Source organism: Hippoglossus stenolepis, chromosome 1, assembly GCF_022539355.2.
Source record: "Hippoglossus stenolepis isolate QCI-W04-F060 chromosome 1, HSTE1.2, whole genome shotgun sequence".
Classification (NCBI taxonomy): domain Eukaryota; kingdom Metazoa; phylum Chordata; class Actinopteri; order Pleuronectiformes; family Pleuronectidae; genus Hippoglossus; species Hippoglossus stenolepis.
Window position 1 is genome coordinate 26,377,490 of NC_061483.1, and position 27,942 is coordinate 26,405,431.

At 41.8% G+C, this 27,942-nt stretch overlaps 1 protein-coding gene across 2 annotated transcripts in view; it reads left to right on the forward strand.

Annotated features, from left to right (window-relative positions):
• Positions 1 to 27,942, forward strand: part of cdh8 (cadherin 8) — a 92,579-nt gene that overhangs the window by 49,201 nt on the left and 15,436 nt on the right. For both annotated transcript variants that reach the window (XM_035155679.2, XM_035155759.2), the window contains exons 4-7: positions 11,134 to 11,253; positions 18,052 to 18,219; positions 18,481 to 18,668; positions 24,629 to 24,879. In XM_035155679.2, the coding sequence (XP_035011570.1) occupies positions 11,134 to 11,253; positions 18,052 to 18,219; positions 18,481 to 18,668; positions 24,629 to 24,879 (727 nt within the window). The remainder of the gene's footprint in view (positions 1 to 11,133; positions 11,254 to 18,051; positions 18,220 to 18,480; positions 18,669 to 24,628; positions 24,880 to 27,942) is intronic.

Below are 27,942 nucleotides of genomic sequence, written 5' to 3' on the forward strand. Positions count from 1 at the left end.
TACCTAATATTAAGAGATTGTTTTACAAATTTTAGTTTGAATTTAGTCCTTCTCTCGTGCGTTATTTTTAGTTTTTAGTCAAATTGTCGTCACATACAGGTCATGTTACTCAGATCATAGTCTGACTCAGCGGATGCAGGCTGCAGGTATAAGCCTGCCACTGTGCCTCATGGTGTTCTCCTTCTTTCCACCTTTGGCCTGTTTCCATTTTCAAAATACTCTACAGGAAACACCCACAACCTCCGAGCTGCAACCTACACGCTGAAGATAGCAAGAACTCGTTTGTGCTATCATACAGTCGACAGGTTTTTTGTAGTCTTTCATTTGCAGGGAATTAGCTGATGTAATGACAGAGTTCGTATAGACCTTGTGGAAACTCAGCAGAATGATGTTTGTAGCCAGACCATTCTGCAGCACTGATACAGAGCTGTGGAGATAGATCTGCCTTTGTAAGACTAGTCAGATCAGAGATTATCCTTTGTTTGTTCACTTTGGTTTTTCACTTGCATCCTCTAGTATTTTAGTATTGTATTTGACTTTTTTACTTTATTTTATTTAAATTTAATTATTGCTCTTATTGCACTGCTGAGCTGACCTGTGATTTCTCGTCCAACACTTTCCATTATACTGTTGACTAGATTAACCAATAAACTTGAACTTTAACTTCATTATAGTAGTGATTTAAAACATTTAAGTTTTTTTCTTAGTAATATGAAATAAATGACTCAACAATTCAAGTTAGAATTTTTGATTTAAAAAAAGACTTCAGTTATTAAGTCTAACACTGAAAATATTAACTTTACAGCTCTATTTTTCAGGAAAGATGTATATTTAAAAAATACAAAAAATGTCTGAACCAATCTATGGATTTGGAGAACTCCAACACCCATGATTAAGAATAATGACAAATATCCAAGTAGGCCAATCAGAGGCAGGGCAGGGATGGGTCATTTGAGGTGTTTATCTTTGACTCCATAAATTAGAGTAGGAAGCTGAGTGAGGTCTCTGGGTCTTTAAAGATTATTACAAGCCAAGATCAACTTTATTTTTTGAAAATTGACTCCCTGTTGCACTGTAGGTTGATAGTGTTCTTCCTTCCTCTTACTCTTGCTGAGGAACCACTCCACTGAGACCAGGAGGCAAGTAGAGCAGTTTATGGCTGAACAGGAATCTTTAAGTAGGCAGAACATGATACTTTCTAATTCCCTTCTTGATATACATATATATTTTTATATTGCGAATTTTGTCCACTAGTATCTTCCCATGGTGTTTATTTCTGTCATGATTCTGTCAGATTAACCTCAACGTAGACTTTGTTCTGTGTGTGTTTTCTAATGAAAAAAATGTAACTCCAGCAAAAGCATATGGTATTACTGGATCCAATCTATCATAACACATTGTTCATTTTGTAATGGGTTTCCTCTCGATGCTTGGCATGGCCGTAATCCTGTTTTGTTTCCTTTTATACCGCCTGTGGTAGCGTGCACAGTGGCTCTGCATTCACACATACACACACACACAGAAACAAGTAAACACACACACTGGGGGTTTTCTGCTCTTGGCCACCGAGTGGCTCGGCTGGAACAGTATTGGGCTGCACGCCTCGTTACGGGCATTTTGGCTCGAGTGTATACATAAGTAATTCATTTCTGGTATTAACTAATAACTTTGATCTCTGGTTTCCACTCTCATGAGCGCGTGCTGATGTAGTAAATATGAACCGCAAGTTCATTTCCTACCACAGTTTTGCATTATGCTGAAACTTCTTTTTTTGGCCTTTTTTGGATGCATAATTCACATTAAACACCCCTGCTCCTGTGGCAGAGTTCTCAAATTAAGCTCCATTTTCTTCATTTAGCCATGATGAAGTTGTTCATTAGAAAATATACTTTGCCTGATTCTTTGTTATTACCTTGCCATTGTAAATGCCTTGGGAGCAATTAAACATGTGAAGTGCCCAATTTTCCGTCCTCGGCTTCCAGTCCTGAACTCTATCTGCATGTTGCACACATTTCCTATGAACTAATTAAAGTGAATCAATGACACAACCCTTTAAAATGGTGGCATATGTCATGGCCATCAGTGGGGAACAAAGGACCCTCTTAATTATTTTGTTCCTGCCGTTCCTGTAAATGCCTTGTCAAGGCAGCAGACTCAGTAGCCGACTCTTTAAAAAAAAAGGATGTCATGTACCCTCGCATGCACACACACACACACACACACATATTGTACACACACAATTATAGACAGACACACACACTGTCCCCTGTTTCTCTGTGACGGCTTCCTCTCTGTCTAATGAAATACTAGTAATTGTAGTACAACAATGACAATGTAAGTGCCTATGTGTGATGGTCCCCTTGCTCTTCAAAAGCGCAGCATCCCTTATCCATCTGTGGCTCTGGGGAACAATTTCTTGGATGCTGACAACCATATCTCATCTTGAAGATATATATTTTTTTTCCTTTTGTAAGACCTCCTCTGGCCTGTGTTGTAAGTCTAATTTTGAAAAGTGTGTTACGGCCTGATATAAACACATATTTCCTCATCTCTTTTTTGGCCTCCGCTGGGTGTTTCTCATTCATTTGCCCTGTTCCTCAGCTGCAGACCAGATGAAACATGCAGTTTAGCACGACTATGCATTAGGTCTGTTATGAAGACTGATGGGCTGAGGGAGACCATGTTTTTCCCTGCTGTGCAATTATTTACAGTGGCTCCCTGTAATCTGAAATACTAACATCTTCCTGATATAAACATAAAACATCATCATACAGGAGGGCCTCCACTCTCAGTCAGCGCCCGAGCTGTAGATCATGAGTGTTTGGTGTAAATGGTGACAAATGAAGGGGTGGGAGGTTTGAGACTGCGCTGGCAAATTACAAAAGGTGCACGCGTGCCAGTTGCTTATGAGCATGCTTATTTGTTTAAGGGTTTCCCTTAATGCCCATCTGCAGTGTTGCCATAAATGCCCATCTGCAGCTCTGGAATCTAAAACTGGCTTTGACTACTGTAGGAAAATCAACTGGCGGTCCTCCAAGTGTGTCATCTTCTCCTCTGAGAGAAAAGACGGACGGGGATGGATGGATGGATGAAAGGATGCCTCGACACGCTTGTTTCCCCACCTCGTTACAACCGTTTCTGTGTTATCAAGAGCTTTGGCCTGCTACACTACAGCACAGCAATACACTTTGTATTCGGCAACACGAATGTAGAAGCTAATCTTAATTCTTGCATTGTACCCTGTGTGTGAACATGCATTTCAATCAAATAGGTGGTAAAAAAAAACTCCAAAAATAGTGCTGGCGGCACTGCCTGGAGAGATGTGCTGTCAGTCTCCCTGTCTGATCATGAGCTATTATCCTCTCTGCCCACAGACAGGAGAGAGAGCTACACCAGTGTCTATGTGATCATGATCAATACATAATCACTTTCCTGTCACCGCAATGGCGCTATCAGGGGACAGTCCAGCCCCATAGACCAGCCATTTTAGAAAAAGGGTTTGGCACGCCAATCTTTCTGACCTAGAAAGTGTGATGGTGTTGAACAGTGGCTAGGTGAATGCTGGACTCCTTTAAACTGTCATGGGATGCATTATATAATTTCACAAAGCTGGACTTTACTTAATTAGTTTGCAATGTGCTGTTGAAAGAAAAGTGATCGCTACGAGACCAGAAAAAAATGTTCTCCAGCCGACAGACAGACAGACAGTAAGCATGCAGTATACATAATTTATTACATGGCTTCATCGAACACTTGTCTAACTGGCCAATGAATGCATTCCGAGGTTTGCAATTTCTGAATAATAGACTATCTTTTCACATCTAATCATGTCACTCCAAAGTCAAAAAGTCTAGTTTTGCTCATAGTAATCAAATTACCACTGACAGCAAATGGAGGGTGAAAACATCCACTCGGAAGATTTTTTCCAATACATTGTCAAATTTACCTGAGGGAAAACATTATAATGGAAGTGAGGGGCTCAGCAGTGTTTCTGCATTTCAGACAGTGTACATAGAAACAGATTTAGAAATGAGCCATATATGGCCGACGCAGCAGAGACGGTGAGGAGAGGCACAAACTATGTGAAAAATACAAATTCTGCCACAGCATCAACTTAGCATCAGACACAGTGCACGGTGCATCATGACTGTGCTTTTAGAACTTAGGCGCTGAGCAAGCTCACAAACATCCTTTACTTGTTTGGTGTCAGGCTTTCTGTAGTTTGCCGTGGTAGTGACAAGACTTTGACACAGGTGGAGTGAAGGATTAATAGATTGTTCAAATGAAGCTGTGATATTATTAGAACAGATTTTTTGTATTTTGTGACTTGTGTCTATACTTTTCAATTGGAATGAAGGGATTACTTTGACCACTTAGGGCAGAGCAATAACAGTTTGCTTCGTGAAAACCTTGATGTGGCCAAACTTGTTAGCAAGTTGTTGACAATTTACACATCCAGCAGACATGGAGCCACCATTAGCATTCATTTTGCAGTAGTGCCTCAATTAATCTAGTGAATTGAATCTGTTCTCTCTCATTTTAGCTCTGTTTTGGTCTCCACAGTCTCCTGAAATGAACGCCTGCCTCTTAAGCCTGTAAATGCTACAGCGTGTGCACTAGCTAGTGGATAGGTTTGTCTCTCTGATGTTTTCTGCTGGCCAGGTATCCAGAGGTCACAGCTTGGAATCTACTGAGGGTGAAGGGAGTGACCCAAAACATTGACGTTATGGTAGCTTTTATAGCAGTGTGCAAATTTTAACCACCAAGTAGTTTGTATGTAACAAGCTGACATTTTATAAAAGCAATTTAATCATTTATTTCTCAAAGAAATGATCAAAAACAGCTACACTTCTTCTGAGACGCCAACATTTTACTTTTTTAGCTGCTCTCACCCGCTGTTGACTAATAGCTGTAGGCTACCAGACGGGGTGTGTGTGTGTGTGTGTGTGTGTGTGTGTGTGTGTGTGTGTGTTCCACTTTTTTCCCTTTTTCTTCCAACTTTGTTTTATCTAATATCAGCTTTGTGCTTACCCTACTGTAGAAACAAACCACCCACAATTCTGCGCTGTTATGCACACTCCTGCATCTCTACCCCTCTGCCCCCCTCCCTCTATTTATCCCAGCGTTCCTGCCTCTCTCTTTCAACCCCTGCAGTGTAAAGCCAGTCAGACATAAACAGTATTGTTTTACCCGGGTAGCGCTCACAGCGGGGCACTGTTAGCCCCACGCCTGATGCAGCCCACAGCTCTCCCCATGCCTCGGTTTTATCCCTTCTCTATGGCTGAGCGCCCGCATACATATGAATGCCCCCTGTCTTATACCCTTCACGCTTCTGAGCTGGTCTGAGCCGAGCAGAGCTGAGATGTTACACAGCTGCCTTGCATGTTGGACGTAAGGATATTGTAGACAGTGTAGTATCCCAGCGATAGTAAATGAACTGTAATGACACATTCTTTTTGAGTGATTATGGGTATGATGGTGCTTGAGCTGGGAGTACCTCCCTGTGGTGCAGTTTGCTGACTTGTGCTAAGCATGCTAAGGGTGAATTCTGGGCAATAGGGTGGGTGGGGGATGCATCTGTGTGACAGGGGAGCTCATAGTTTTGTTAGATAAACTAGAAAATAAAAAGCGTTGTGTGTGTGTGTCAATGTTATAATGAGGACTTTCTAATAGTTGTGTGCATGCAGTGTTTGGCATTCTGCGGTCGTATGATGTTTTGTTTTCATCCATTTTGTTTGATTCTCCTAATTGTGGAGGAGCTCATCGCATGTCTCCTATCACCGTTTCAAACAATGGTGTTAATTTGCCAAGAAAATGCAGTGTTCCTCGTTCTCTCTTTATCATCCTGCAGCATTTCTGATGCCACCAGCTGGGTTGAACATCTAACATTTTTTTACATTTACACATTTTATCATGCTCATGTTTGTCAAATAAAACGTTGCATTTTTAATGGTGGAGATTTCCTCCTGACAAGTCCTCCAAAAATATCTAGCTGTAGATAAAGCTGTGGACTGGTGTGGTATTTAATTTTCAAATTAATTTCCTCTCCCGGCCACCCTGCAGTGAACATTAAGTGTCTGCATATGAGCATCTCGCTCCGGCTCAAACCTACATCTTTATGACCTTCCACTGTTTCATTATCCTTGCAATACTTCTCTGGAAATAAGCAGGCTATACGCAGATGAAGCTGTGTGGCGGGTTTGTGTGTCACAGAAATAAGCTGCAATGTCCTTCCACAGCCGTGGTGTGTCACATTGGGCTGCATCCCCCGATTTATCCCCTCTCTGGTTCGGCGGAGATTCCTATTGATTTCCTATCACTGAGCCAGTGTACAGAGTAAATAGGAAGTGTGTGGCCTATTGTTTGTGTCACCTGATAAAAACAGAAAGCTAGACCCCCATGTCTTTATTCCGGGGGCCCGATCAGGAGCCCGAGGCCCTTCAACCAAAAAACTACAGCTGTAAATTTGATGTAAGTGCCTCATATACAGTAATGGCACCTTTGAAAATGATGTGTGTTTGAATTATCGGCATGGTATTAAATCCTGTGAACTTCCGGATGTGATTAATGAGATTACACTTAGTGTGGGAAGACAACCGTAAATGCAGGCTGTATTTTCATACATGCTTGATGCGTGTCACCCTGTGGGTTACTGCCCAAACCAACAGAGGGAGAGTCGTTCTCCCAGGAGAAGGATCCATGCAATCTCTCAGTGTCTGGGCAAGTGAGACGAATCCATTTAGTCTGGAAATAGCATGATTGCACTGACTGTCCTTCTACATCTCTAACAGGGTTGACCAAGAATAGTCTGTAAGTAACACTTCAGGTATGCTGCCAAAGCCGTAGAGCGCACAGGACTACATGTGCATTTCATGTGAAGATATGTTCCATTGTAGGCTTTTTACATGGCTAATTCCTCCATGCGCAGCTTTTGTTATGAAGGAGCCATTCAGCTTTTTCTATCCCTGGAAGTTTATAGGTGTTGTGATGCTATTATTGTAACTGCCACAATGCTACAGGCTTCAAATAAAAGCCAGAGACAATATTCCTCCTACAATTGAGCTTATGGCCCTACAGCTGCTTCCATTTCTGCAGTGTCCCTGGAATTTCTGTGCATTATCAAGGGGAAGGATGAACTAATCTTGAAACAGGACCAAAACACTGGCTTTCCTAATCCCTCATTTTTTTTATCATGGGTGGTGAGGAGCATTTTGCCCCTGTGGGAGGGAAAGGAAGAGGGAGCCATTTCATGCTTCACTGGTTCAACTGTTTTTATGAAGATTTTTTTTTTCCCTACCCTCTACTACCCCCACTCCAATCCATAGTGTAACTGAATTTATAAAGCCCGTTTGCAATAGTCCGACACCTTTTAGAAGTGCGAAGGTACTTTTCATAATTAGGGATGCGTAGATGGCTGCCTTCTCCCTATGTAGTGGTAGTAATTTAACTTTAAGACAGATAAGGCTCTGTATCTCAGAAAAAAAGAGGTGCAATTTCCTTAGCTGTCTATTCATTTTGACAATTGGCAAACACCTATGGCAGGGTATAATTTGCTTTCCAGCGTTTCTGCATGAGTACACCAATTTGGATTATTGCACACATCTGTAGGATAAGAGTCATATAATTATGTTTCCTTCCATTCTTTCAGCCCATTTATTGGACATTCTATTTACTTATTTAACACATTTCTGAGAAGTTTTCATGTACTGATGTCTTGTTCGGGCAGAGCTATGAACAGTCGACTCAGGTGTTACATACCAACATCTGGTGTGTTGATGTGATATTTTCAACAAACCACATGCGGCCTATGGTGTGTACAGTCATTGCAGCGAGGTGCGGCTCTAATGCCTATTGTGAAATGTGACAACTGAATCACATGTAAATTGCGAGTGAGTTTATTGGATTAAAGCAGAAAAAATTCCAGGTCTATCAGCAGCTGACATCAAGTTATAATGTCCCCCTTTTTTTTTGCTGAGAGACAGAAGAAACGCAGGAACAAAAAGGGCTCATTGATCCGCTGTGATCCAAACACTGCAGCAGGCATGGGTTGTAACAAGCGGTAGGAAATTTACAAGGTAAGCTCTGGCAACATAACAGCATAGGTCATCATAAGAGTATGAATTACTAGAACACCTCTGTCTCAGAGGAGCACTTGAGGCTCTTTCACTGTGAAATAATTGGGTTGCAACAGTGAAACTCCTACTCCAGTTGGAGAGTAAAGGTGGCTTTTGCTTTGTGTTGCTGTTACAGGACCACAGACACAGTGGTGACTATTAATCAGCGGTGGACACATGTAGCTGACGGCATAAAGAGGGAGACAAGTTCAAACACACCATGCGGATCTGAAAAAACATCTATGGTGAAGTCCTGTTGATGAAAGCCCCTCTGTGTTTTGCGGTGGTTACACTGAGCTGAAATGTTCTTCCTCTTTTTTTTTTTTAATAAAATATGTATTCCCTGAGTTTGTTTTGAATTCCTTGTAGGTTAGATGTATCTTTAGTCATCATTGTGCTCCACATTCGTCAGCCGGTCAGCTGGGGGTTGTCTCGGTGCTTGTAGAGCCAGCAAAAGCCGATATGCCAACAGAATACAGATGTCTGATTTGTGGGTTACACACTGTAAGTACTGTGTGCTTTGCAGGGACTGTGTTTCTGTCACATCTGGCACTGCATTTTTTATTTTCATGTTTTAATTCATGACTGGAACCTCTGAATCACAGTGTCACAGCCAAAACTTGCACTTGGTACTTGGTACTACAAGCCTTTATTATTTTTTCTTGCACTCTGCGGTGGACAGACTTAGGTGCCTGTGGCAGGACCTGCGCCGTCTGCGACAAGGGACATCTCCCTTTGTTGTCAGAACACCTCTAAACATCTTTCCCTGAAACAATTACCATACCATCTGTAGCCTCCTGCTCGCACGTTGCTCACTGTCAGCGTGTCAGCATCTTTTCTCGCCGTCTTTTTCCCCCTCTCCCCCGACACACGCTCCCTCACACTGAGACAGATGAGGAGCCGGGTCACTGTGAACTAAAAGGGATACGTTTAATTAGTTAATAGTCACTTTATATTCAGTTTTTCCCTGATACCTTGTAATGGAGCCGTCAATGGCGGATTGAACTGACACTAATCTATTTTCTGATTTGCCTTGAGCGTTTGAGACTTAGTATATTGATTAAGGTCCCTGCATACATTTCCTGCAAACCTCATAGAGCTGCTTCAATAAGAAAACCTTGTTGCTGCTACATACAGTACTGTTGCTGTGGGAGTAATGGCTGATTGCTCTGGTGTTAAAGGAGTGGTGATATTAAATTAGCATTTTTTTAAATACTCGTACCAACACCTACATTAACATAGCTAAACTTTTAATTGGACAAATCTCTCTACGCAGGCAAAAGTGTTTTCTTTGTGTCTTGATGTGTGGGGCTCAGAGACACAAGCGGTTTTAAGAGATAAATGTCCGTACGGTGGGGGTCTGGACTGTCTCCGGAGGTTTCCTTTCACACGTGAACAACTCAGCAGGAGATTCTCCGCTCAGTGTTCAGACGAGGGGTTGAGCAGCAGGCAGAGGCGGGATGTAATGTATCAATTCTGCAGCGGAGATCACGCGTTTTTTTATCCACACATCGACATCGGCACTTATCACCAAAAGCTCTCTTGACATCTCCGTCAGTGTCTTCTACGTGTGTGGCTCCACTTTTCCATGCTCAAATATCTGTTTCATTTTTGATTAGTTCTTTTTCATCTTTGCATCTGTCGAATCTGGTCATTATCTGGAGTTTGACTGGGGGGGCTGGCAGGAGAAACTCTGGAGAAAGTCCTGAGGCTCTGGCTCGGATACTTTTGTTCTCTCATACAGCCCCTCAGGAGGTTCAGTGCGGGTCTGAAAGCAGCTATATTGTTCATTTGATTGCCTTGTAGCCTTTAACAGGGTTTTCAGGTGCCACAATACACCTGCTGCTGTGCACATTCACATTCTTTACCTATGGAACACCAGCGGCGGTGGAGATCTTGTAAAAGTATAATTTGGCCATTAGTACATACGGTTACGGTTCCTGCTGTGTTATAATAAGTGTGTGACACATCCATCACTGTCATGTTGATTTGCACACAAGCTAACGTACCCAGCAGAGGCTAGCATTACGAGAGGTTAGATGACTAATCAGCGCCGACATGACTGGTTTGCTCAGTTAGGCCAGACGCCCGTTATAACATATTTCATCTGAAGTCATGTCACATTTGCCACAAGTAATTGACACTTTGACGACAGAACTGTACACACGCACACAATCGGGAGACAAATTAAGGGCAAAGGAGGGCACATTACCAGCTACACATGCCGGGTTTAATATCATGTTGTTCGGCTCAAGAAGACTGAAACGTTAAATTGGTAACTTTTTCCGTTTCGGTTCAGCACTGCACAAAGTTATTATGGGGAGAGGGGTTGAGTAGTTTATTATTTTGCAGAAGGGGGAAGTAGTAGGATTTTATTTTCATATGGGAAGGAGAGGGGCATTGAAAAGTTTATGTTTTATTTCAGCCTTTTTATTTCACACAGCTTCCACCTGTGCCAAGCTCATTTACTCACTGACGACGGTCATAAATAATCAGTGGCTCTCGTTTCAAAAATAGAATGGCTGCAATGTTTGGGATGGGCTATTTGCAATAATTTATCATGGAAAATGGTTGGATATTGTGAAATGTATTATTCAATTTACATATTAAGTTTAAAATAGTACACAGATTCAAATTCTTTATGCACATTCATATTTTATGATTGAACAAGCTGTACCAATTCAGCCCTGTTTTATTATTTTGAATATAAGGGGGGAGGGTGTTTAAGATTTTCTCTATCAAAGCGAGAGTCTGATGCACAATAGTGCACAAGCGGTAGCGGCATGCTCTCTCCGTCATTAGGGTTTTGATGAATCCCCTTGCTTTCAAAATTAAAAGACTACACATGAAACTCACTGTACGCTGCTGTTATTTAGAGCAGCACAATTGGCAACAAAGTATGGCACAGATGAGACTGGACTTTTGAACAAATCAAAAGCACATAGAGTGAAATAGTCTCATCTAAGTCCCCAGTGAAGTAATGACTCAGTTAATAACTTTGTCTCTCTCTGTTCCACAGGTACCACAGTTACCCGGGTGACAGCCACAGATGCCGACGATCCAGTGTATGGAAACAGCGCTAAACTGGTCTACAGTATATTAGAGGGGCAACCATATTTCTCCGTAGACGCTAATTTTGGTAAGTACAGTAGTTTGGTGTTTTAGAGTTTTGCACTCAACAATAGAGGGGACCAATATAATCCTGTATGACTTTTAAAAAAGGAGACACAAAAGGACGACACCTCTGTGGGGCAGACTATCCAACAGAGCTCTTTGTGCTGTTATTCATTGTTTGCCTGACAAAGCCTGAAGAAGATCTCTGCGAGATCGAAACTTTGCTTCATTAAATTTAATGAGAGCTATTAATACAGTGTGCAAATGCTTTGTCTGTTTCTAACCAATGGAGAACATAATGTATTACAAAATGTAATCAATGGACGCCACGCCCATAATGGGAAGAAAAGGGAAGAAATTGGCTTTACAGTGAGACAGTGATTACATCTAAGGATTATTTCAATAGTCTTTTTCTTCCAGACAGGGGCCAAGCACATTAGGCCAGAACCTTTTAGTATTTAAACATTGTCCTTTTTCATTACCTGCCTCGACTGAGATAAATGAGCTTACAAGGTCACCTCAGGTCAAGTAGTGGGCTATCAGAGTTTGACCAAGACTCGAGGTAAGTACATCGAAATGACAGTCACGAATAACATTACCTTAGAGGTGTCTGACTTATTATACGTTGATGCAAATTTGTAGTGTGAGCTCTGACCTCAGCTCTGAAGCCTGTTTTAAGCTTTCGGGACCTCCAGCAGAAACCTGGATGTTTGGATTGCAGCTGTGGCCACTTTGAGCAGTGGGGAATGATTAGAACTCCACATTGGAAATGAAACGCATTTAATGAATAAATAAGCATCACGTCCCAATTCATCACTTGGTTAATTATTGCAAGCCCTGCAATACGAGCCGACATATTGCCGCCACAGTGTGTGATTTCAGATAGCATGGCGGCGTTCCAGAATCAGAGGCATGTCAGCCTTCGACAAGCAGGTGTGACAACGGCGGCTCTCTGCAAAAAAGAAACAATGCACCTAATACGTGTGTGTACCTTTAACACAGAACAGTGAAGCGTAATAAAGGCAGTCACGCCTCGAACAGGTTGTGTGAAAGGGGCTGGAGGAGGGCTTTGTTTGCCTGTCATCCACCCCAGCCACTTCCTGGCGACTCTGTTGCTGATAATCAATGCGAGCCATCATTCATTCAAAAATGATGTTGCCTGCGAACGTAATCCAGACATCGATTATGCTGCCACCGCGCTGTAACTGGTGAGGTAATTTAGAACTATATCAACATAATTTCGAAGACGCAAGGTTTGATCTACGAGGAAATCAGTTTTGCTTTTTTGGCTCTGAAGTCTGGGGCTACTTGGTAAACTGTGACATCTAAACACGAGCTGAAACATCAACATCCTGATTACATGAATATACATGAACATTCGGCTGTATATCTACGGAAACCATTTCCCGCTGGCACTCCCGCTGTACAGTCCTCCTGCTTAAAGTATCTTTTTAAAACAAATTCTTTATAATTCATTAAAATATCATTAATATGCATGGTTCAGTTTGTATGAATTTCTAATGGTGTCTGAGTCTTGGCAGCTGATGAAGGTCTCCGTGCTGCCAGTACAGTGGATTTCAATGAAAGACAGAGGCTGAGGTGACATCAGCGAGCGAGGAGGGTGGCCCCTCAATGTGCATGTTAGCTGCCTGCAGGTGCTACAAGTTGCAGAGATTCCAGCAGGTAGAAATGCAACAGCTTCCCCACCTGCTGGCCCACCTGAGGTAATCTCACTCTGTTGTGGTGCATTAGGTTTTAAAATGCGTATAAATTCCGAAAGGACAAAAAAGGGGTTTGTTGTAAAAAAAGAAAAAAAAAAAGCACTTATCAGAAGACCACATGGCAACTGTGTTAATGAGTGTAGTTAACTGTTATGTATATGCAGACGCTATTATGTAACCTCCCCACCATTTCAGCGAGCCTGTGGGGGGACAGCTTTACAAAATGCACCCTAAAAGGGAGCTGACAGTGTTGGTTATGGCTTGAAAAGTTGTGTAACAACAACAACAGGACTTCAGGTAACTCGGCCCATCTGTTTTTTGAAATGCTTTTAGATTATCGCTGCATGATGCTGCTGTTAAGTCAGGCTCGCAGGCTCGCTCCCCTCTCTACCCCGTTCCTCTACAGCTGCACACTAACTCCGTGTTTCAAAACATAAACAGTACACACACATACACACACACACAAAATGTGTGTTACTTGGGGCGCTATAGTTAAAACTCAACGTGTGTAGCTTTAAGGAAAACGTGAAATAATGCAACGATGTGGTAAGAAAACAGAAATATTGAATAAGAAAAATATAAGCACCCACACAGCAGAGTGAAACAGAAATAAGTTTGTTGTTGTGTCTTAGTGGCTGGCTGTAATTTCAATAAGGCCTCACAGAGATCTTTACCAGGTTTAATCAGACAACAGTTAAGGACACCACGAATGGAAATAATTTCATACAAAGAATATTACACCCAGGTTATTGGAATCTGCATAATAAAACCACCTTGGCCCTTATAATGATCTACTGCGAATGGAGCTGAGTGAGGCTCATACGCACATTCAGGCTACACATGCACATGTAGGTGGGCTGAGGAAGAAATATATGCCTCTATCACTGGAATACATCGAGACAAATACAATGTCTCCTCCATTATGTTTGTCCTGGTTTAACTAGGCCATCTGATCGTCAGTGATATACTCAATATCACCGTGATTCAATAATGGGCTGCACGGAATTCATTATTAAAACTAAGGAATTATAGGAATCATATGAGCTGAGCTTTGCTTCACTGTGTGTTTTCATCAGCTGACTGGTCATCCTGAATGCATAAATGGGGCCAGTACTCACATGCTGCTGTGTAACACCACTGGGTTATGAATTCAAAATAATAATAATTACTTCCTTCTTTCACAAGGCAAACTCCTCAGCAGCGTCACCATGCATAAAGTTATCTCAAAACAGATTCCAGATTGGATCTTTAATTGCTTTTTCAGCTGACTTTTTAACATGTGTCTGTAAGCAATATGATTAAATAATAGTGAAATTACATTAATAAGAAATGAGATGGAAATCGGCTGCTCACAGTTTGGAAAACAGCACACAATAAACAAGCTGGAAGAAAGGCAGTCTCCAAATTTATGTACATAATTAGGATGAGCACTCAGTTCAACACATAGAATTTGTCGCTCGCCATCGTCTCTCTAGTCGCCGCGAACCAGGAGCATCTGCAGCAGGAACATGTCTGTGGAAGACGAGCTGAACGGACAGTTTAAGGATTAGCATTCATGCTCTGTGTGATTGCGGAGCACATGCAGATGGCTCATTCAAGTGAGCCAGATGTTTTAATGAATGTTAATGAAAAATAAAAGGTAAGGGGAAAACAACCATTAGAATGCATTTGACACTTACAACGCCACATTGGAAATGAAAAGCATTCGACAAATAAATAAACATCATGCCCCAATTCATCACTTGGTTAATGGCCGGTGAAAAAAAAAATCGAGGCAAATTTCTATGGAAATTAGTGTTTGTCTATCCTCCCTTTTCAGTGATTAGGAATTAATTTGAATAATTAACGATGATCAACAGAGATGAGAGCACTGCTTCTAGGAGGGTAACTGAAGAATGTTGCGTGTGTGTGTGTGTGTGTGTGTGTGTGTGTGTGTGTGTGTGTGTGTGTGTGTGTGTGTGTGTGCGTGCGTGCGTGTGACTTGTTTTTGTTGCTCATTTTATTTATGGACTCATTTGTTTGTGTGAGTGGAAGGGAGGTAAGCTTACCTTGGTAAAATCAGACCCACGATTAGTATTTACTGCTTCGACTAGTGACAAAATAGAATATGTCGAGTCTAAACATTGCTTCTGCACAGCAGGATTCCTGTGAGCAGAGCAGAAATATGAATAGGAAGGTAGTTCTTCATGTAACTAGGCAGTGTTTTACAATGAATACTTTCTACTTCTGATGCTGTGTCGATGTTCGCTCACTTTGTCCTTCAGACTTTCTTTTTGTGTCCTGTGTACAAACAGTACAATGGAGGAAATGTAGCCCAGTATAGAGTGCTGCTAAAAGAATTTTACCTGTCCTGAAATCTAATAAAACCAACATAATCAAATTTTTAGAGAATCAGTGTATTTATTGGTATCTATGGGCAGAAATTAAATATAGTATATTAATAATCATGCTTTCATTAGTGTATAATCAAGTCAAAGTAAGAATTATTGTGTTTTTGTTAACAAGAATTAAGAATGAGACTGGGTTCTTCGACTGAAAAAGGAAAAGGCCCTCTCTTGAACCAGTATATGGTTTGTCCAGAGTGGACAAACCATATACTGGTTCAAGAGAGGGCCTTTTCCTTTTTTAAAGCAAATCCTCTTAAGGTTCTCCCTCCACTTTAGAAGGCAGGGGGGAGTGGAGAGGTATTAAGTTGGTTTCAATCTCCAACATCACCACTAGTGGCCACTAAGCCCTATACACTGGTCCTCTAACATTTACAAGAGTGCTCAAAGAATATGTCATTTTCTGTGAGGTGTTCTTTCTCCAAGAGCTGCTTAATTAAACCTCTCTGGGCTTCTGGCATGTAGTTAAAGCACATGCCTTTTAGCCTGTCTGTGTCTTGGATAATTAAACTGAAAATAGTCCAATGCTCTGGTTGGACGGCTGGAAACAGTCGACCACCATGATACGAGATAATTATTCATAAATGTATGACATGTGCTAAAAATTGATCTCAGACCAATGACATTTCGATAAGTCCACTACAGAAAATAAATTATTTGTGTGGTGTCACAAAGTGCAGCTGTAATACAGGGGATGTTCAGATCACTTTTTTAGGAACATCTGTACACTTGTGTATTCATGCAATTATTCAATCCGAAAATCATGTGGCAGCACAATCATAAAGATACAGGTCAGAAGCTCTGGTTAAAGTTCAACTTCAACACCAATCAGACTGGGAATGTTCCTGCCAGACAGGCTGGTTTGAGTTTTTGTGAAGCTGCTGATCTCCTGGGATTTCCACAGAGAACAGTCCCTAGAGTTTAGTCAGAATGTTGTGAAAATAAAACACAGCCAGAAGGGCAGCAGTTCTGTGGACTGAAACGTCTTGTTGACAGGTCAGAGGCAAATTGCTGGTCGAGCTCAAGCTGACAGAAAGGATCCAGGAACTCAGACAACTACTCTTTACAACTGTGATGAGCAGAAAATCATCATCATGTTGAGCCTTGGGGTGGGGAAACTACACCAGCAGAACAGACATCTGAGGCTGCAATGGATACAGTATCATCAACACTGGAAAGTTGAAGACTGAAAAACCAGGTCTAATGAATCTGGTTTTCTGCAGCGGCTTCAGATGGTAGAGTCACAATCTGGCATCATCAACGTGCATGGACCAGAGTTGCCTTATGTCAATACTCCATCCACGTGGTGGCAGTGTGTTGGGGGTGGTGAGTGTTTTCCCGGCACACTTTGGGCCCTGAACACCTATCAATCATTGTTTAAATGTCACAGCTTCTCTGAATAGTGTTGCTGACCACGTGCATCAATTTATAGCCACAATATACCATCTGAACATGAACACAACTGTGAGTTCAGTGACCTCCCCAGGCACCAGATGTGAATCCATAGAAAATCTTTTGTGAGGTGATAGAACATAAGATTTGCAGCATGAATAAACAGCTGACAAAAAATGAAAAGTCCATATAATAGTATGCTGTCCCCCAAAAAGTGCTTATGGGTTGTACATTATGGATGTCAATAAATAGCTTTTTTTGGCAAGATAAAAAACATTAAATATTGACATATTTGTTCACATGCTTCTGGTTCTGGGAATTGTGGTCTATGGCTGCAATGTGATCCACTCTTATAGGGAATGAAGCTAGTAACAACATACAATTCTTATGGTGGAGGAAAGAAATGCCCCAAGCCTGGTGAAACATAAATAAAAAAGCTTGTTGTATTGGATAAGATACATATTTATAAAAAGAAATCTGAACTCAAAGGTTATTGCTTCTTCCTCCTACAATACTGTCCTGCAATGAGGTCAGGTCATTATTTTGACTAAAATATTCAACTCCTCTCCTTTTACATTGTTCGGTTGTCACATCATCAGTGGTGCGTGTGAAAGCAAAACACAACCTGAAATCGGGCCACATCTCAAAGAAAGAATCTATAGAAAATGCAGTGACAGACAGCGTCCTATCCGCTCACATGTTTTTCATCATAGCCAAACATATTCTCATTGTCTGAGGCAGCTCAGGACCAAGGCAGGGTGTCATGCCAAAGCTTGGCTTTTATGAGGGGTTTTATATTCATTTGATGATCCTGCGGGCCTCTGTTTCCTGAGTGGATTATCCGTATATGCCGGTGCTGAGCCCTTTTTATATTCAGCGCTGTGGCAGAGTCAATAAGGTCCATTCTGCATACAATATTCAAGATTATACAAGACAGACAGCATAATTCACACTCAATCAGAATACAAATGACTGCAGACAGCGAAACAACGCATTTGAAAACAAACACAGCTGATTCTAAGGGCTGGAACTAGCTCAGTCATGACCACCTTGCTATGCTCACACAGACTGTGCTTTCTCACAGAACAAACCTGCGGAGAATTCTTTATCTCTGCTTGGTATGGAGTCCCTGTTTTGTGAAGTCATGGTCTGAAATAATGCATGTAGTAACCCAGAGAGAAGGTGGGCGTCAAGGTTACTGTATGCCTCGCTTTTTTCTTGTGCGTGCTTGTGCATACTCGCATGTGCATCATTAAAATGATGTGCAGAGTATATCAGTCATGTGTATAATTGCATTAATGTGTAATGAACTGTTTCCACCTCTAGGAACCATAAAGATTGCTCTCCATGAGATGGATCGCGAGATGAGAGAGGAATACCTGGTGGTCATCCAGGCCAAGGACATGGGGGGTCACATGGGGGGCTTGTCAGGAACTACGACAGTCACCATCACGCTAATGGACATCAACGACAATCCACCAAAGTTTTCCAAAAGTAAGTAACTTCAGGACCTCAAACATCCCCAATCAAATTATGAGGATAAACAAATTACTGCTGCTCTAAATGACTCAACCTCTGATTGGTCATTATTGGGAAAAATAAATGTTATTTAGTAAATTTCATCAAACAGGCTCCTCGGAAACTAATTCCTCTAAATGTTGTAATGTCTAATGATGATGCAGTACTGTAATAGGCTTTCAGTCTAATTTGATCAACATTTCTGGAAACCAAAGAGCTCTGTCTCTTTCTCCCCAGGTCTGTATGAGTTTGTGATCCCAGAAAACCTACCGATAGGAAAGATGGGAGGCAAGGTGAAGGCAAACGATAGAGACATCGGTGAGAATGCCAAGTCAACATACAGCATCATCGAGGGAGACGACCAAGGCACGTTTGAGATTGTAACGGACGCGCAGACACAAGAGGGGATTCTCCGACTGAAAAAGGTAAGACCATGAAACTCATTGGAAGGCGGCTCTTCAAGCTCTCTCTTTGTAAGTCACCGACGGACAAGGCCTATGGGTTACAGGGTGCAGGAGCTGGGAGGTGCATTACCCATAGTTTGCTAAAAACGTACTAAAAGAGTCGTAGCAGCTACATCAAGAAGCCACAGCTCTTTAAGATATAAGCAAATACTGTCTACTAATGTGCCTGCTCTCAAAAGGCCAAACTTCTCTGCCCACTTCTTCTGAAGCACTTCTGGTGAAATCCTGTGCCTTAGAATTTGAGAGAAGGCTTCACTTAAAAGCATAGCATTCAATATTAAAACACTGTGGCCTAACCCCCGCAGTGGCTTTGGGGCTAAAGGAACGTTTGCTTTTCTGTTAATATTCCTGAAAACCTATTTTTGTCCATTTGAAAAACATATGACAGAAAAAACTGTCACACTATGTGTTTTTTTCTAGCTGGACTTTCACTTTGCAGACTTTCAAACAAATCTGGCAAATGCTATGTGAAAAATAAGAAGTGCAGAGTGCTTGCTTTCGTACAACCCACTCTTATTTTCACATAATGCCCCTGATTAGCTGTAGCTGTCTTAGCTTAAGGCAAACATACATATTGTAAATGTGTTCAGCCCTCATTCTAAATTCTGTTTTACTGACATACTCACACACACACAAACACATAACAGCAGATGGGCCATTCCTATATTTGTTCTGGAGTTTTTGCTGTGAACAAAACTTCATCAGAGCTGTTGCTAGATAATTGCCTTGCTCAAGGGTACACTGGCATTGGTTGTTCCGATAAAAAACAGACAAAACACATTAAATTTGTTAATCAAGATATTCCCAGGTAAACCCGTCCTGAGGCAAACATTCCCGTCATGAAGCCTAATTTTTTATTTTTTACCTCGAGGCAAACACATTAGCACGTAATGACATGACACAATGTGATGTTGGTGAAACAAGTGTTGGAATTAGCAGCGTTGTAATTGTCAGATGATTTCCAAAGTACGACAGAGGCTAAGACACACTGATTATGCCAGGCCCAGTGGTGGAACTAGAATTGTTTCAAATCAGGGGCCGTAAAGGTGCCACAATTTACACCAAGTACATGTCCAACATGCATGCAGGTGCACATTTAAGTCATTCTTTGTTTACTGTTAGCTCTAAATCTTTGAGCAAAGAATTTATTTTTGAAAATATAGTGCATTATTTTATTTAAAAAAAAGAAAATTAAAATTATTCGCAAATTGTCATATTTATTGTTACTATTGCTAGTATTGTTAGTAAGTGACGACTGTAGTTTATTTAAAAAAAGTTATATGTGTATGTATTCTGTATAAGTCTACAGAAGCTCGACTTGGTCGAGGATGTTTGCATTTATTGAATCATACACATTATTGATGGATGGGCGTTCTCATGTCTTGAGTCATGGTTGGCTCAGTGTCTGGAGAGAACAGCTATGCATCACTCAAAATATGGAACGCCGTTGTGTGGTGATGTAAAACGACATTACCCCAAGGACATGTGGTGTGACTTTGTCAAAGTGTGAACAATGAACTGTGTGGGAGGTGGAATGCATAAGAGCGCAGGCAATCTGCCGGGGACTGCAGTTCACTGCCACCGAAGAAAACACCAGCGCTGGAGAACAAACTCGACACAAAGTCATAAAACCTCGAGCTGTTGACAAAGCAAATGTCAAATGTGTTAGTCTTTTAGGCAACATCCCCTTCCCTGTCCCGCGGAGAGCCCCCCCGTCGCCCCAATGTCTGCTCTACTTTCTCTCGGTGGCCCTGCGATGATTGCCTACATGGCTAACGCAAGAGAGATGATAATGTTTGGAGAAAGTAACATGACATTTGCACAGCGAGTGTTTTCACATCCTTCTAAACTGCGGCGTCTCAAGTTTAGACAAATTGAAAGCAGCAGTTTGTTGTGCCTTTTCTCTTTGTTCTGAATCTGCACCGTTCTTATCCAACAACCAAGGTGACAGAAGAAAGGATTCAGTAACTCTTTCTCCAACACGCCCCGTCCCTGTTAACAGCTGTACGTGTCTATAAACTGCCATCTGATGTGGAATTCAAATTATTATAAGATCCTTTGCGGCAAGGTTAAAACATATTGATCTGACGGAGCCTGGAGAGGCGCTAACCAGGGCAGAGATTCTTTGCTGTTTGGGTTTAAGCTTTTTATCTGCCAGCCCCCAGGCCTGTCGAGGGATGTTAGTGGGATGCTGAGCTTTCACCCCTGCAGCCAACACTAAACTTTGAAGTCTCTAAATGGCCTGTGTACATACTGATTTGATGCTAACGCTTGAAAGGGACAGAAGACTGACACAGCAGGGTTGTGTATGTGTGTGTATGTTTTGAGGGGCAGAGGTTAGCATGTGTAAGCATGTCTTTTTGTCGCTGAGTCTAAGTATGTTGTCTCTGTTTAGAGGCTTAACCTCATTCACTACAGCCCAGTGGTTTCAGGGAAGATACAAGAATGTAAACTGGCTGTGCAACCTTGACTCCAGAAAGACGGCTCTACCACTTTGTCTTTACACTTTCGAGTCTCTTAACAATCAACTGTAGCTGTACGACCATGCATACCAATACAAATCAAAGTGACTCTCTCTGGATTACTCATTCAAAGCAGTGTGTGCGTTTATTGAATTAATCATTTGAACGGGTCAAAAATATGACTTGCATTCAGATTCCATGGCGAGGACAACAAACAGCGTCTGAGCGCCTTGTGTAGATGCTTCATTTGATTTTCTAATTGATATTGAGAATTATTTTTAATCAAACTTAACTCGGCCCATCAAAGAAGCTGTTTGCCAAAATGTTTCCCTCAAAGCATTGAAGTGGATTTGGTGTAATTAAATATGCCAGTAACAGTGAGTCCTCCCCCCCTCCCCTGTCAGCTCTCTGTTAGGACACTGGAAACAAATATAATGAGTTGTTTCTGCATGCTGTCAAGTCGGAATAACACTGGAGGAGTTTGACAAGTGAAATGCAGAGCAATGTGAGGCTGTGTTCCCACATGAATTAAATGTGGAGATCATTCCTATATTACTTATAAGTGCAGGTGAAAATCATTTAACACGAAAACCTCTTGCAAACCTGTGCAACGTGAAAGTGGTCAGTTAACGGAACTAACCCACTTCATCATTTGACTCTGGATCAGCCGCCTTTAGCTCGTGAAGCTACTAATGAAGAAAGGAAGGAGGAGGAGAAGGAAAGAAGGTTGGACAGACAGGAGGAAGGAAGGAAGGAAGGAAGGAAAGAACTATGAACGCACAGGAGGAAGAAAGAAAGAAAGAAAGAGAAAGATAGCAAATGCATACACATTTTATTTATTAATAGTCAGTTAATGGTCTTGGTTTTCCAGCAACAACCTTCTACAGCCTCTTACTCCCCACCACCCTCTGAATTGAAGTGTAATCCATTGGCTCGAGGTCCGGCCACACTCTGTACTTTCTCAGCACAGACGGCACAGCGCAATCAGAGAAAGAGCGAGAGAGAGCGAGGAGAGGAGGGATTGGAAGGCGGGTTGGGTGTCAGGAGTGAGCAGGAGGGGGAGGAGGAGATGAAGGGGGAGGTTAATAATGAAAGTGTTCCCAATAGCTTCTCGGAGCGTGGAGGAGTGGGGCTTGGAGAGGCTTCAGGGGCTTAGGTCTGTCTACTCGTGTCCTGATGCCAGGAGTGTGGGAGTGTGCAAGTCAGAGCCCCGGGTCGTCTCTCCAGCTCCCGCCCCCTCCGGCTGCTGATACGGTGTCACAGCCGGACCCCCGGTCGCCCCTCCACCCACCTGCTCCGGCTGGAACCAGAGCTCTCAGCGCTGGTCCTCTGGGACTGCTCCTCTTGCTCTGGCCCTCTTTGACTAACTCAATACATTTCTTGTTCTGTTCATCTCCCTCCTCTTAGTCCGTCTCTTTCCCCAAGCCAGCTCCACATCCCCTCAAGCGGCAAGGCCCTCTTTTGATTTCCCTATAAATCCTGGTTATGGAGTGTGGAAGTGACTGTGATCCCATTATTCTAGTAGTATGAGAGCGACCAGAGGTGATACAGAATGAAATTGTGACAGTCTGGGGTGTCCTCGGAGATGCCAAGAGAGTAAAATTGTGGCTCTCCTCTTTCTCTTAAATATTAATGACGAGCCATCTTTAAAGGAAATACGACTGTATAGCGAGTGAAAACAGGGATTAAACAGATCTGTCAGTCACACAGCCACATGTACGGCACCAAATGTTTTTACTCCTCTTTGGGGAAAATTACACCTTCTTTTTTATCGTCTTGAATAAGTACCTGTTCTCATTTATTTTATGCGAGCTGGTTGTGATAGCAGTGTGAAAGCTCTGATAATCTGCTGTCACTGAAAGCATTAGCAGGGAGATTTGTGTTCTCTCATGCCGATAAAGGCTGGGAAATATTTTCAGGTTGTGCAGCTCTGACAATTATAATTATCATGATCAATTGACTAAAAATCCAAATGATGATCAAATAATTTCTGTTTGACGTGACGTGATCACAGTCTTTCACAAACTCCCTCTCCTGAGATTAAAACCCAGTGTGTTTCCTTTTACAGTTTTAGTTTCTTTAAACTATTATCTTGGCATGATTTTTGAAAGAAAACAATTTGGTACCACGTAAAGTCTTATTTAGTTGTAAAAAATACTCTGTTACCTGTTTCATTAAAAAAAGAAAACAAGTATAGAAGCATTTTCAGAAACAATATCAGACGTATGGTGTAGTCCCACAGCGTTGTTCTACTGTAATCCTCCAATCTATCACCTATCATCTGCTGACAAATAGGTCTGTGGTGGAAACTGTCAATATGTTGTGGCCTCTGAGAAAAGGAAACCCGCACCCTGTTCTGTACTTGCAAAAAAAACGTTATTAAGTGTAAGACGTTCTGGCCCTGTGGACCTTCATCAGGTAAACCAAAGGTGGTTGAAGCACCACTGGACCGAAACGCTGTACACTTAATAAAGCTTTTTTTGCAATTACAGGACAGTGTGCAGGTTTCCTCTTCTCCTCACCACCATGTTCTTTTACTCCTACGCACCTGTCCACTGTATTTTTGAAGGTGTGCATTGGCCTTTTCAGTGTTGTTTTGGGGCCGCCGATGTAGACAGCCGATATCCAGGCCGAGACTCTGTTTGTTCCGTACACTGTTTACGGTCCAACAACGTTGTCTCAAACGTCTCTCTACACAAAAAACAAACAGCAATACTCTTTGTTGGTGTTTTGGGTCCAGGTGACATTTTGGCTTATCACTATATATATATATATATCAAAAAGCCAGTAGTAGTTGTATCCCAGTCCACACAGTCTAATTACCTGCGAGCAACCAAAGCCTGCTCAAACGTGATTGGTCAAACTAAAACAGTAACCCGACGGCTTCCGGCCCGAAACATTTTGTCATTTGCCTCCAGACTTTGCATATTCACATATAGAATCTGTTTATAGAAATGAATAATCTCATGACTTTTCCCACTTTATTTATGTTGGTTATATAATGGTGGACCAGCCTGACAATCTTTTCCATCAAAGCAGAAGAGACCAAGATCCTTCTCTACCTGTAGCCCCATCGAGAGGGTCAAACTTCAAAATAACTTGAATGAAACTTGAAAATGTCTTTCCTTACATCCTTCCTGTCTGGTGATCACCCAGATCTCTCAGATAGCTAGGTAATATCACAGGATTTCTTCTTCTTTCTTCTTGTTGTCGTCTCTTAAACTGATTTAAGGTTATTATGGTGACAGGATCCGCTAAAATGTCACGAAAATGTTGTGTGAAATCTGCGGAGTGACCCTGTAATCTATAACAAAGCATCGTAGTTCATGAGCTGCTCATGTGTTTATTCTGTAAAGTAAAAGATGAGGAGTGTGAGTGCATTATGAATACATACTGACGCGCTTCTCGGAATATTACATGTGTGTGATGTGTCGTTCCCGTGTTTGTCCCCACATGCAGCCTTTAAACTACGAGACCAAGAGGGCGTACACACTCAAAGTGGAGGCCGGCAACATGCAAACAGAGCCCAGCAGCAGCAGCGGCCCCTTCAAAGACACAGCGACGGTGAAGATCGTGGTGGAAGACTCCGACGAGCCTCCCGTTTTCTCCAAACCCATATACTTACTGGAGGTGAACGAGAATGCCCCCATCAACACGGTCATAGGCACAGTCACTGCCAGGGATCCGGACGGCCCGGGGAGCCTTGTCAGGTATGAGTGTGGACGCCGTTAACAGCGAAGCTACTGAGAAACACTCCACTCTCCTCATTAACCAATTGCTATTAATTGACCAGAGCAATACAAAACTTGAGACGGGAAAAAAAAGCTCTTTAGTGTAACTCTAAGAAGTGGTGGAGAGAATAGGTTAACAAATTAGTCTTTTCAGGCTATAATGAGTTGTTTTAATAAAAGGTTCGACACTGAGGCATGCAATTAAATCCCTTCATGCCTGCCTGTGACCTTTGGAGGCTGTGCTTTGTGTCTCTGGCAGTGAGGAAGTGACTCGATGAGTGCTCTTATTTCCACAGATGTACAAAAAGGAGGAAAAAAAGACAAAAGATTATGAGTTGAAGGCAGCACAACTTTCTCCTGCACTGTGTTACCAGCCCTGCTGTTTTCTCCTCTTGTGTGACTCATTCTTGGAAATACCACAAGGGCACCTTGAGGATAGGTTATACAGGCAATTTCTCTCCCTCCATCTTGGCATTTCATTAATTCTCCAGCGACTTGCTGACCGCATTCCCGGGACAACACTCAACAGGTTGTGTGTAATTGCATGGTGAGCAGAGAGCGGGCTGGGTTTCATAGATTGGCTGATGCTGTAGAGCAGGGCTGGTTCGCTTTACGTTATTTTTCTTTTTTTCTTTCTTTTTCTGGTGGCATCCTCATGTTTAGTGATGAGATTGCCAGGAGGAATTCAGCCCCGAGGTTGCACAATGTCCCTCCCCCATTAAAGAGAGAAATGTTTCATCTGTTTCACATATGACATCTCCTGCCCCCTCTCTATTCTTATATCATGTCATCGCGCTGCTGTGTTTGTCGAGGCAAGTGTTTTAGAGACAAAGCGAACGTAACCACTTATAGAAAATAAGTTTTGTTAACTCCAGTGCATCATTAAATTTGTTAATCTCAAAATAGCATTTATTTTTCTGAGTGTGCAGTATAAGCTGTTGTGTTTTTGTTCTTTCTTGTTATGTGGCTCCTTTAGTGCATCATTATTGACAAAAAAAAACGCGACTAAATAATGAATGAGTGTGCATACAGACGGCAGCCTCCTGCTGACAGGTTCTCCGCACAGACACTCTCTGCTATGAAACTGTCCAGATATCAACATCCTGCCATATCCTGGCACTTGTTAAATGTTCTGAGCGTGATACAAAGCAAACTGAGTCATAGGCGGTTTCAATGCACCAGGTTATTTGCCGTTTTTGGCAGTCGTATTCTCTCCACTCCTTTTTTTTCCACATTTTTCCTGAGGTCATTCACTTAACACTCTGTGTTCATTATGCTTTTAATCACCAATTTTATAATTTTGTGGAGGGGTTGTTATTTTCAGAATGAATTGTAGCTCAGGGGCTTTGTGCGACTGTCAGGCCCTGAATGAATTCACTGCAGAAACAGAATAGAGCCTCTTTTTTTTTCCAAATGTGCTAAAGAGCTGTTGCGATTTTTTTAACTCAAGCTGCATTCTCAAACTTTTAATTTCATTCTCCAAGAGAAAGACAATGAATGACAAGAAGTAGCTAATAGAATGTTGCTTTAGTAAACTGCCAGCTCCAGTAAGAACTGCTGATCGTCAGGGAAAATAACTGCCCAGAGATAACACACACAACCAGACTTGTACTTGCCAGTTTGCATTTTGTCACAACAAATTGTTTTATCTCTGTGATTTTCTCTTCTTTTTTTTTACCAGACCCTCAATCCCCCCCCCTGCAAATCTTCAAAATGAGCGTGATCTATCACAGATGTCAAGTGTGTTCTTTGTGGGGGGATGAGATGAAACAAACTATTGTCATGAAGGGCTTAATATGATGCATCACCCTCACCAAAAGACTGTTTGATTTTGACTTGGGGCCGGGCTTTAACTCTGAGCTCTCGGGTGATAAAATGATTACAGTCTGGAAGATTTTAATCCTGCACATATACTGGCCAGCAGAAGGCTGCAGCCTCAATAAGGCCTCTTACAAGCACACAAGTACGTTGTAAATAATGGAGAATCTAGTGTAAAGCTCCGGCAGTCAATAAACCAAATATTTATACTTTACAAACTTAGTTTGTTGAACACACAGGGAACTAACAATTATATGCATTATTGAACAATCTTGTTTTTTTGGGAGTATTCTATAAATAATTTGTTCTATTAACCATCAGAAAACTGTGAAACTGACAATTTCCCAGTGTGAAAGTTTGACACACTGTAAAAAGACGCGGTTTGTTTTCACTTAAAAAGAAAAGTCCAGTATGGATAGAATTTTTAATTGACCGAATTTGTAAAAATTCAAAATCATTTCTAATGAAATAAGCTTGATATTGCTTCAGTTGGACTAAAATCCCTTTGTTTTCATTGCACAATCACTTTAGTTCCTAAGAATTCTCTAGTTGAGGCAACACAGTTTTTATTTTATTTTAAGCTAAAGAATTTTAATTTAAAATTCAGTCGGCCACCAATATGTGATAGAAAAAAGAAAAAAGATTGTCAAATCGTCAAACTGGAAAAGCTGCAAATATATTTTTATTCAAAACTATAGGGATGAAATACAGGATTTTTTAATCATTTGCTTTTAGATGACCATCTTATTGCTGCTGCTCTAAATGCATAAACACTTCTGTATTATTGAAAATAAACCTTCTGGCTGCGAAACTGCTCACTTCATCAGTGATAGGCCTCTATATATATTTTAAAGGTCTGTCAAGGAAACAGCAGTTGCAGCACATGCAGGGTGCTGGTCTTACACTTGTGGTAGGTGAAAATTAAACTAATCATCCCGCAATTGTCCTCGTCCCTCCCTTCTGTCTTTTTTCTCAGCCTTTTTTTTTCCTTCTCTCTTTTATCTTCTACTTTGTGCTTAACAAATTGGAAGGAGAAGGGTCTCTCATAAAGAAAGCTGCAGAATAGATCGAAAGTGAAGGAGTGGTGGCAGTAATAGCAGCATCACTGGGAGCTGATCACCATCTGGACGAGCTCTCAAGTCGGGCGCTCTGATTAGAATCGCTCTCCCGTCTCAATCAGCCCCCCCAGCCGGACCAGACCAAACCAGTCTGAGTTGAAAAAAC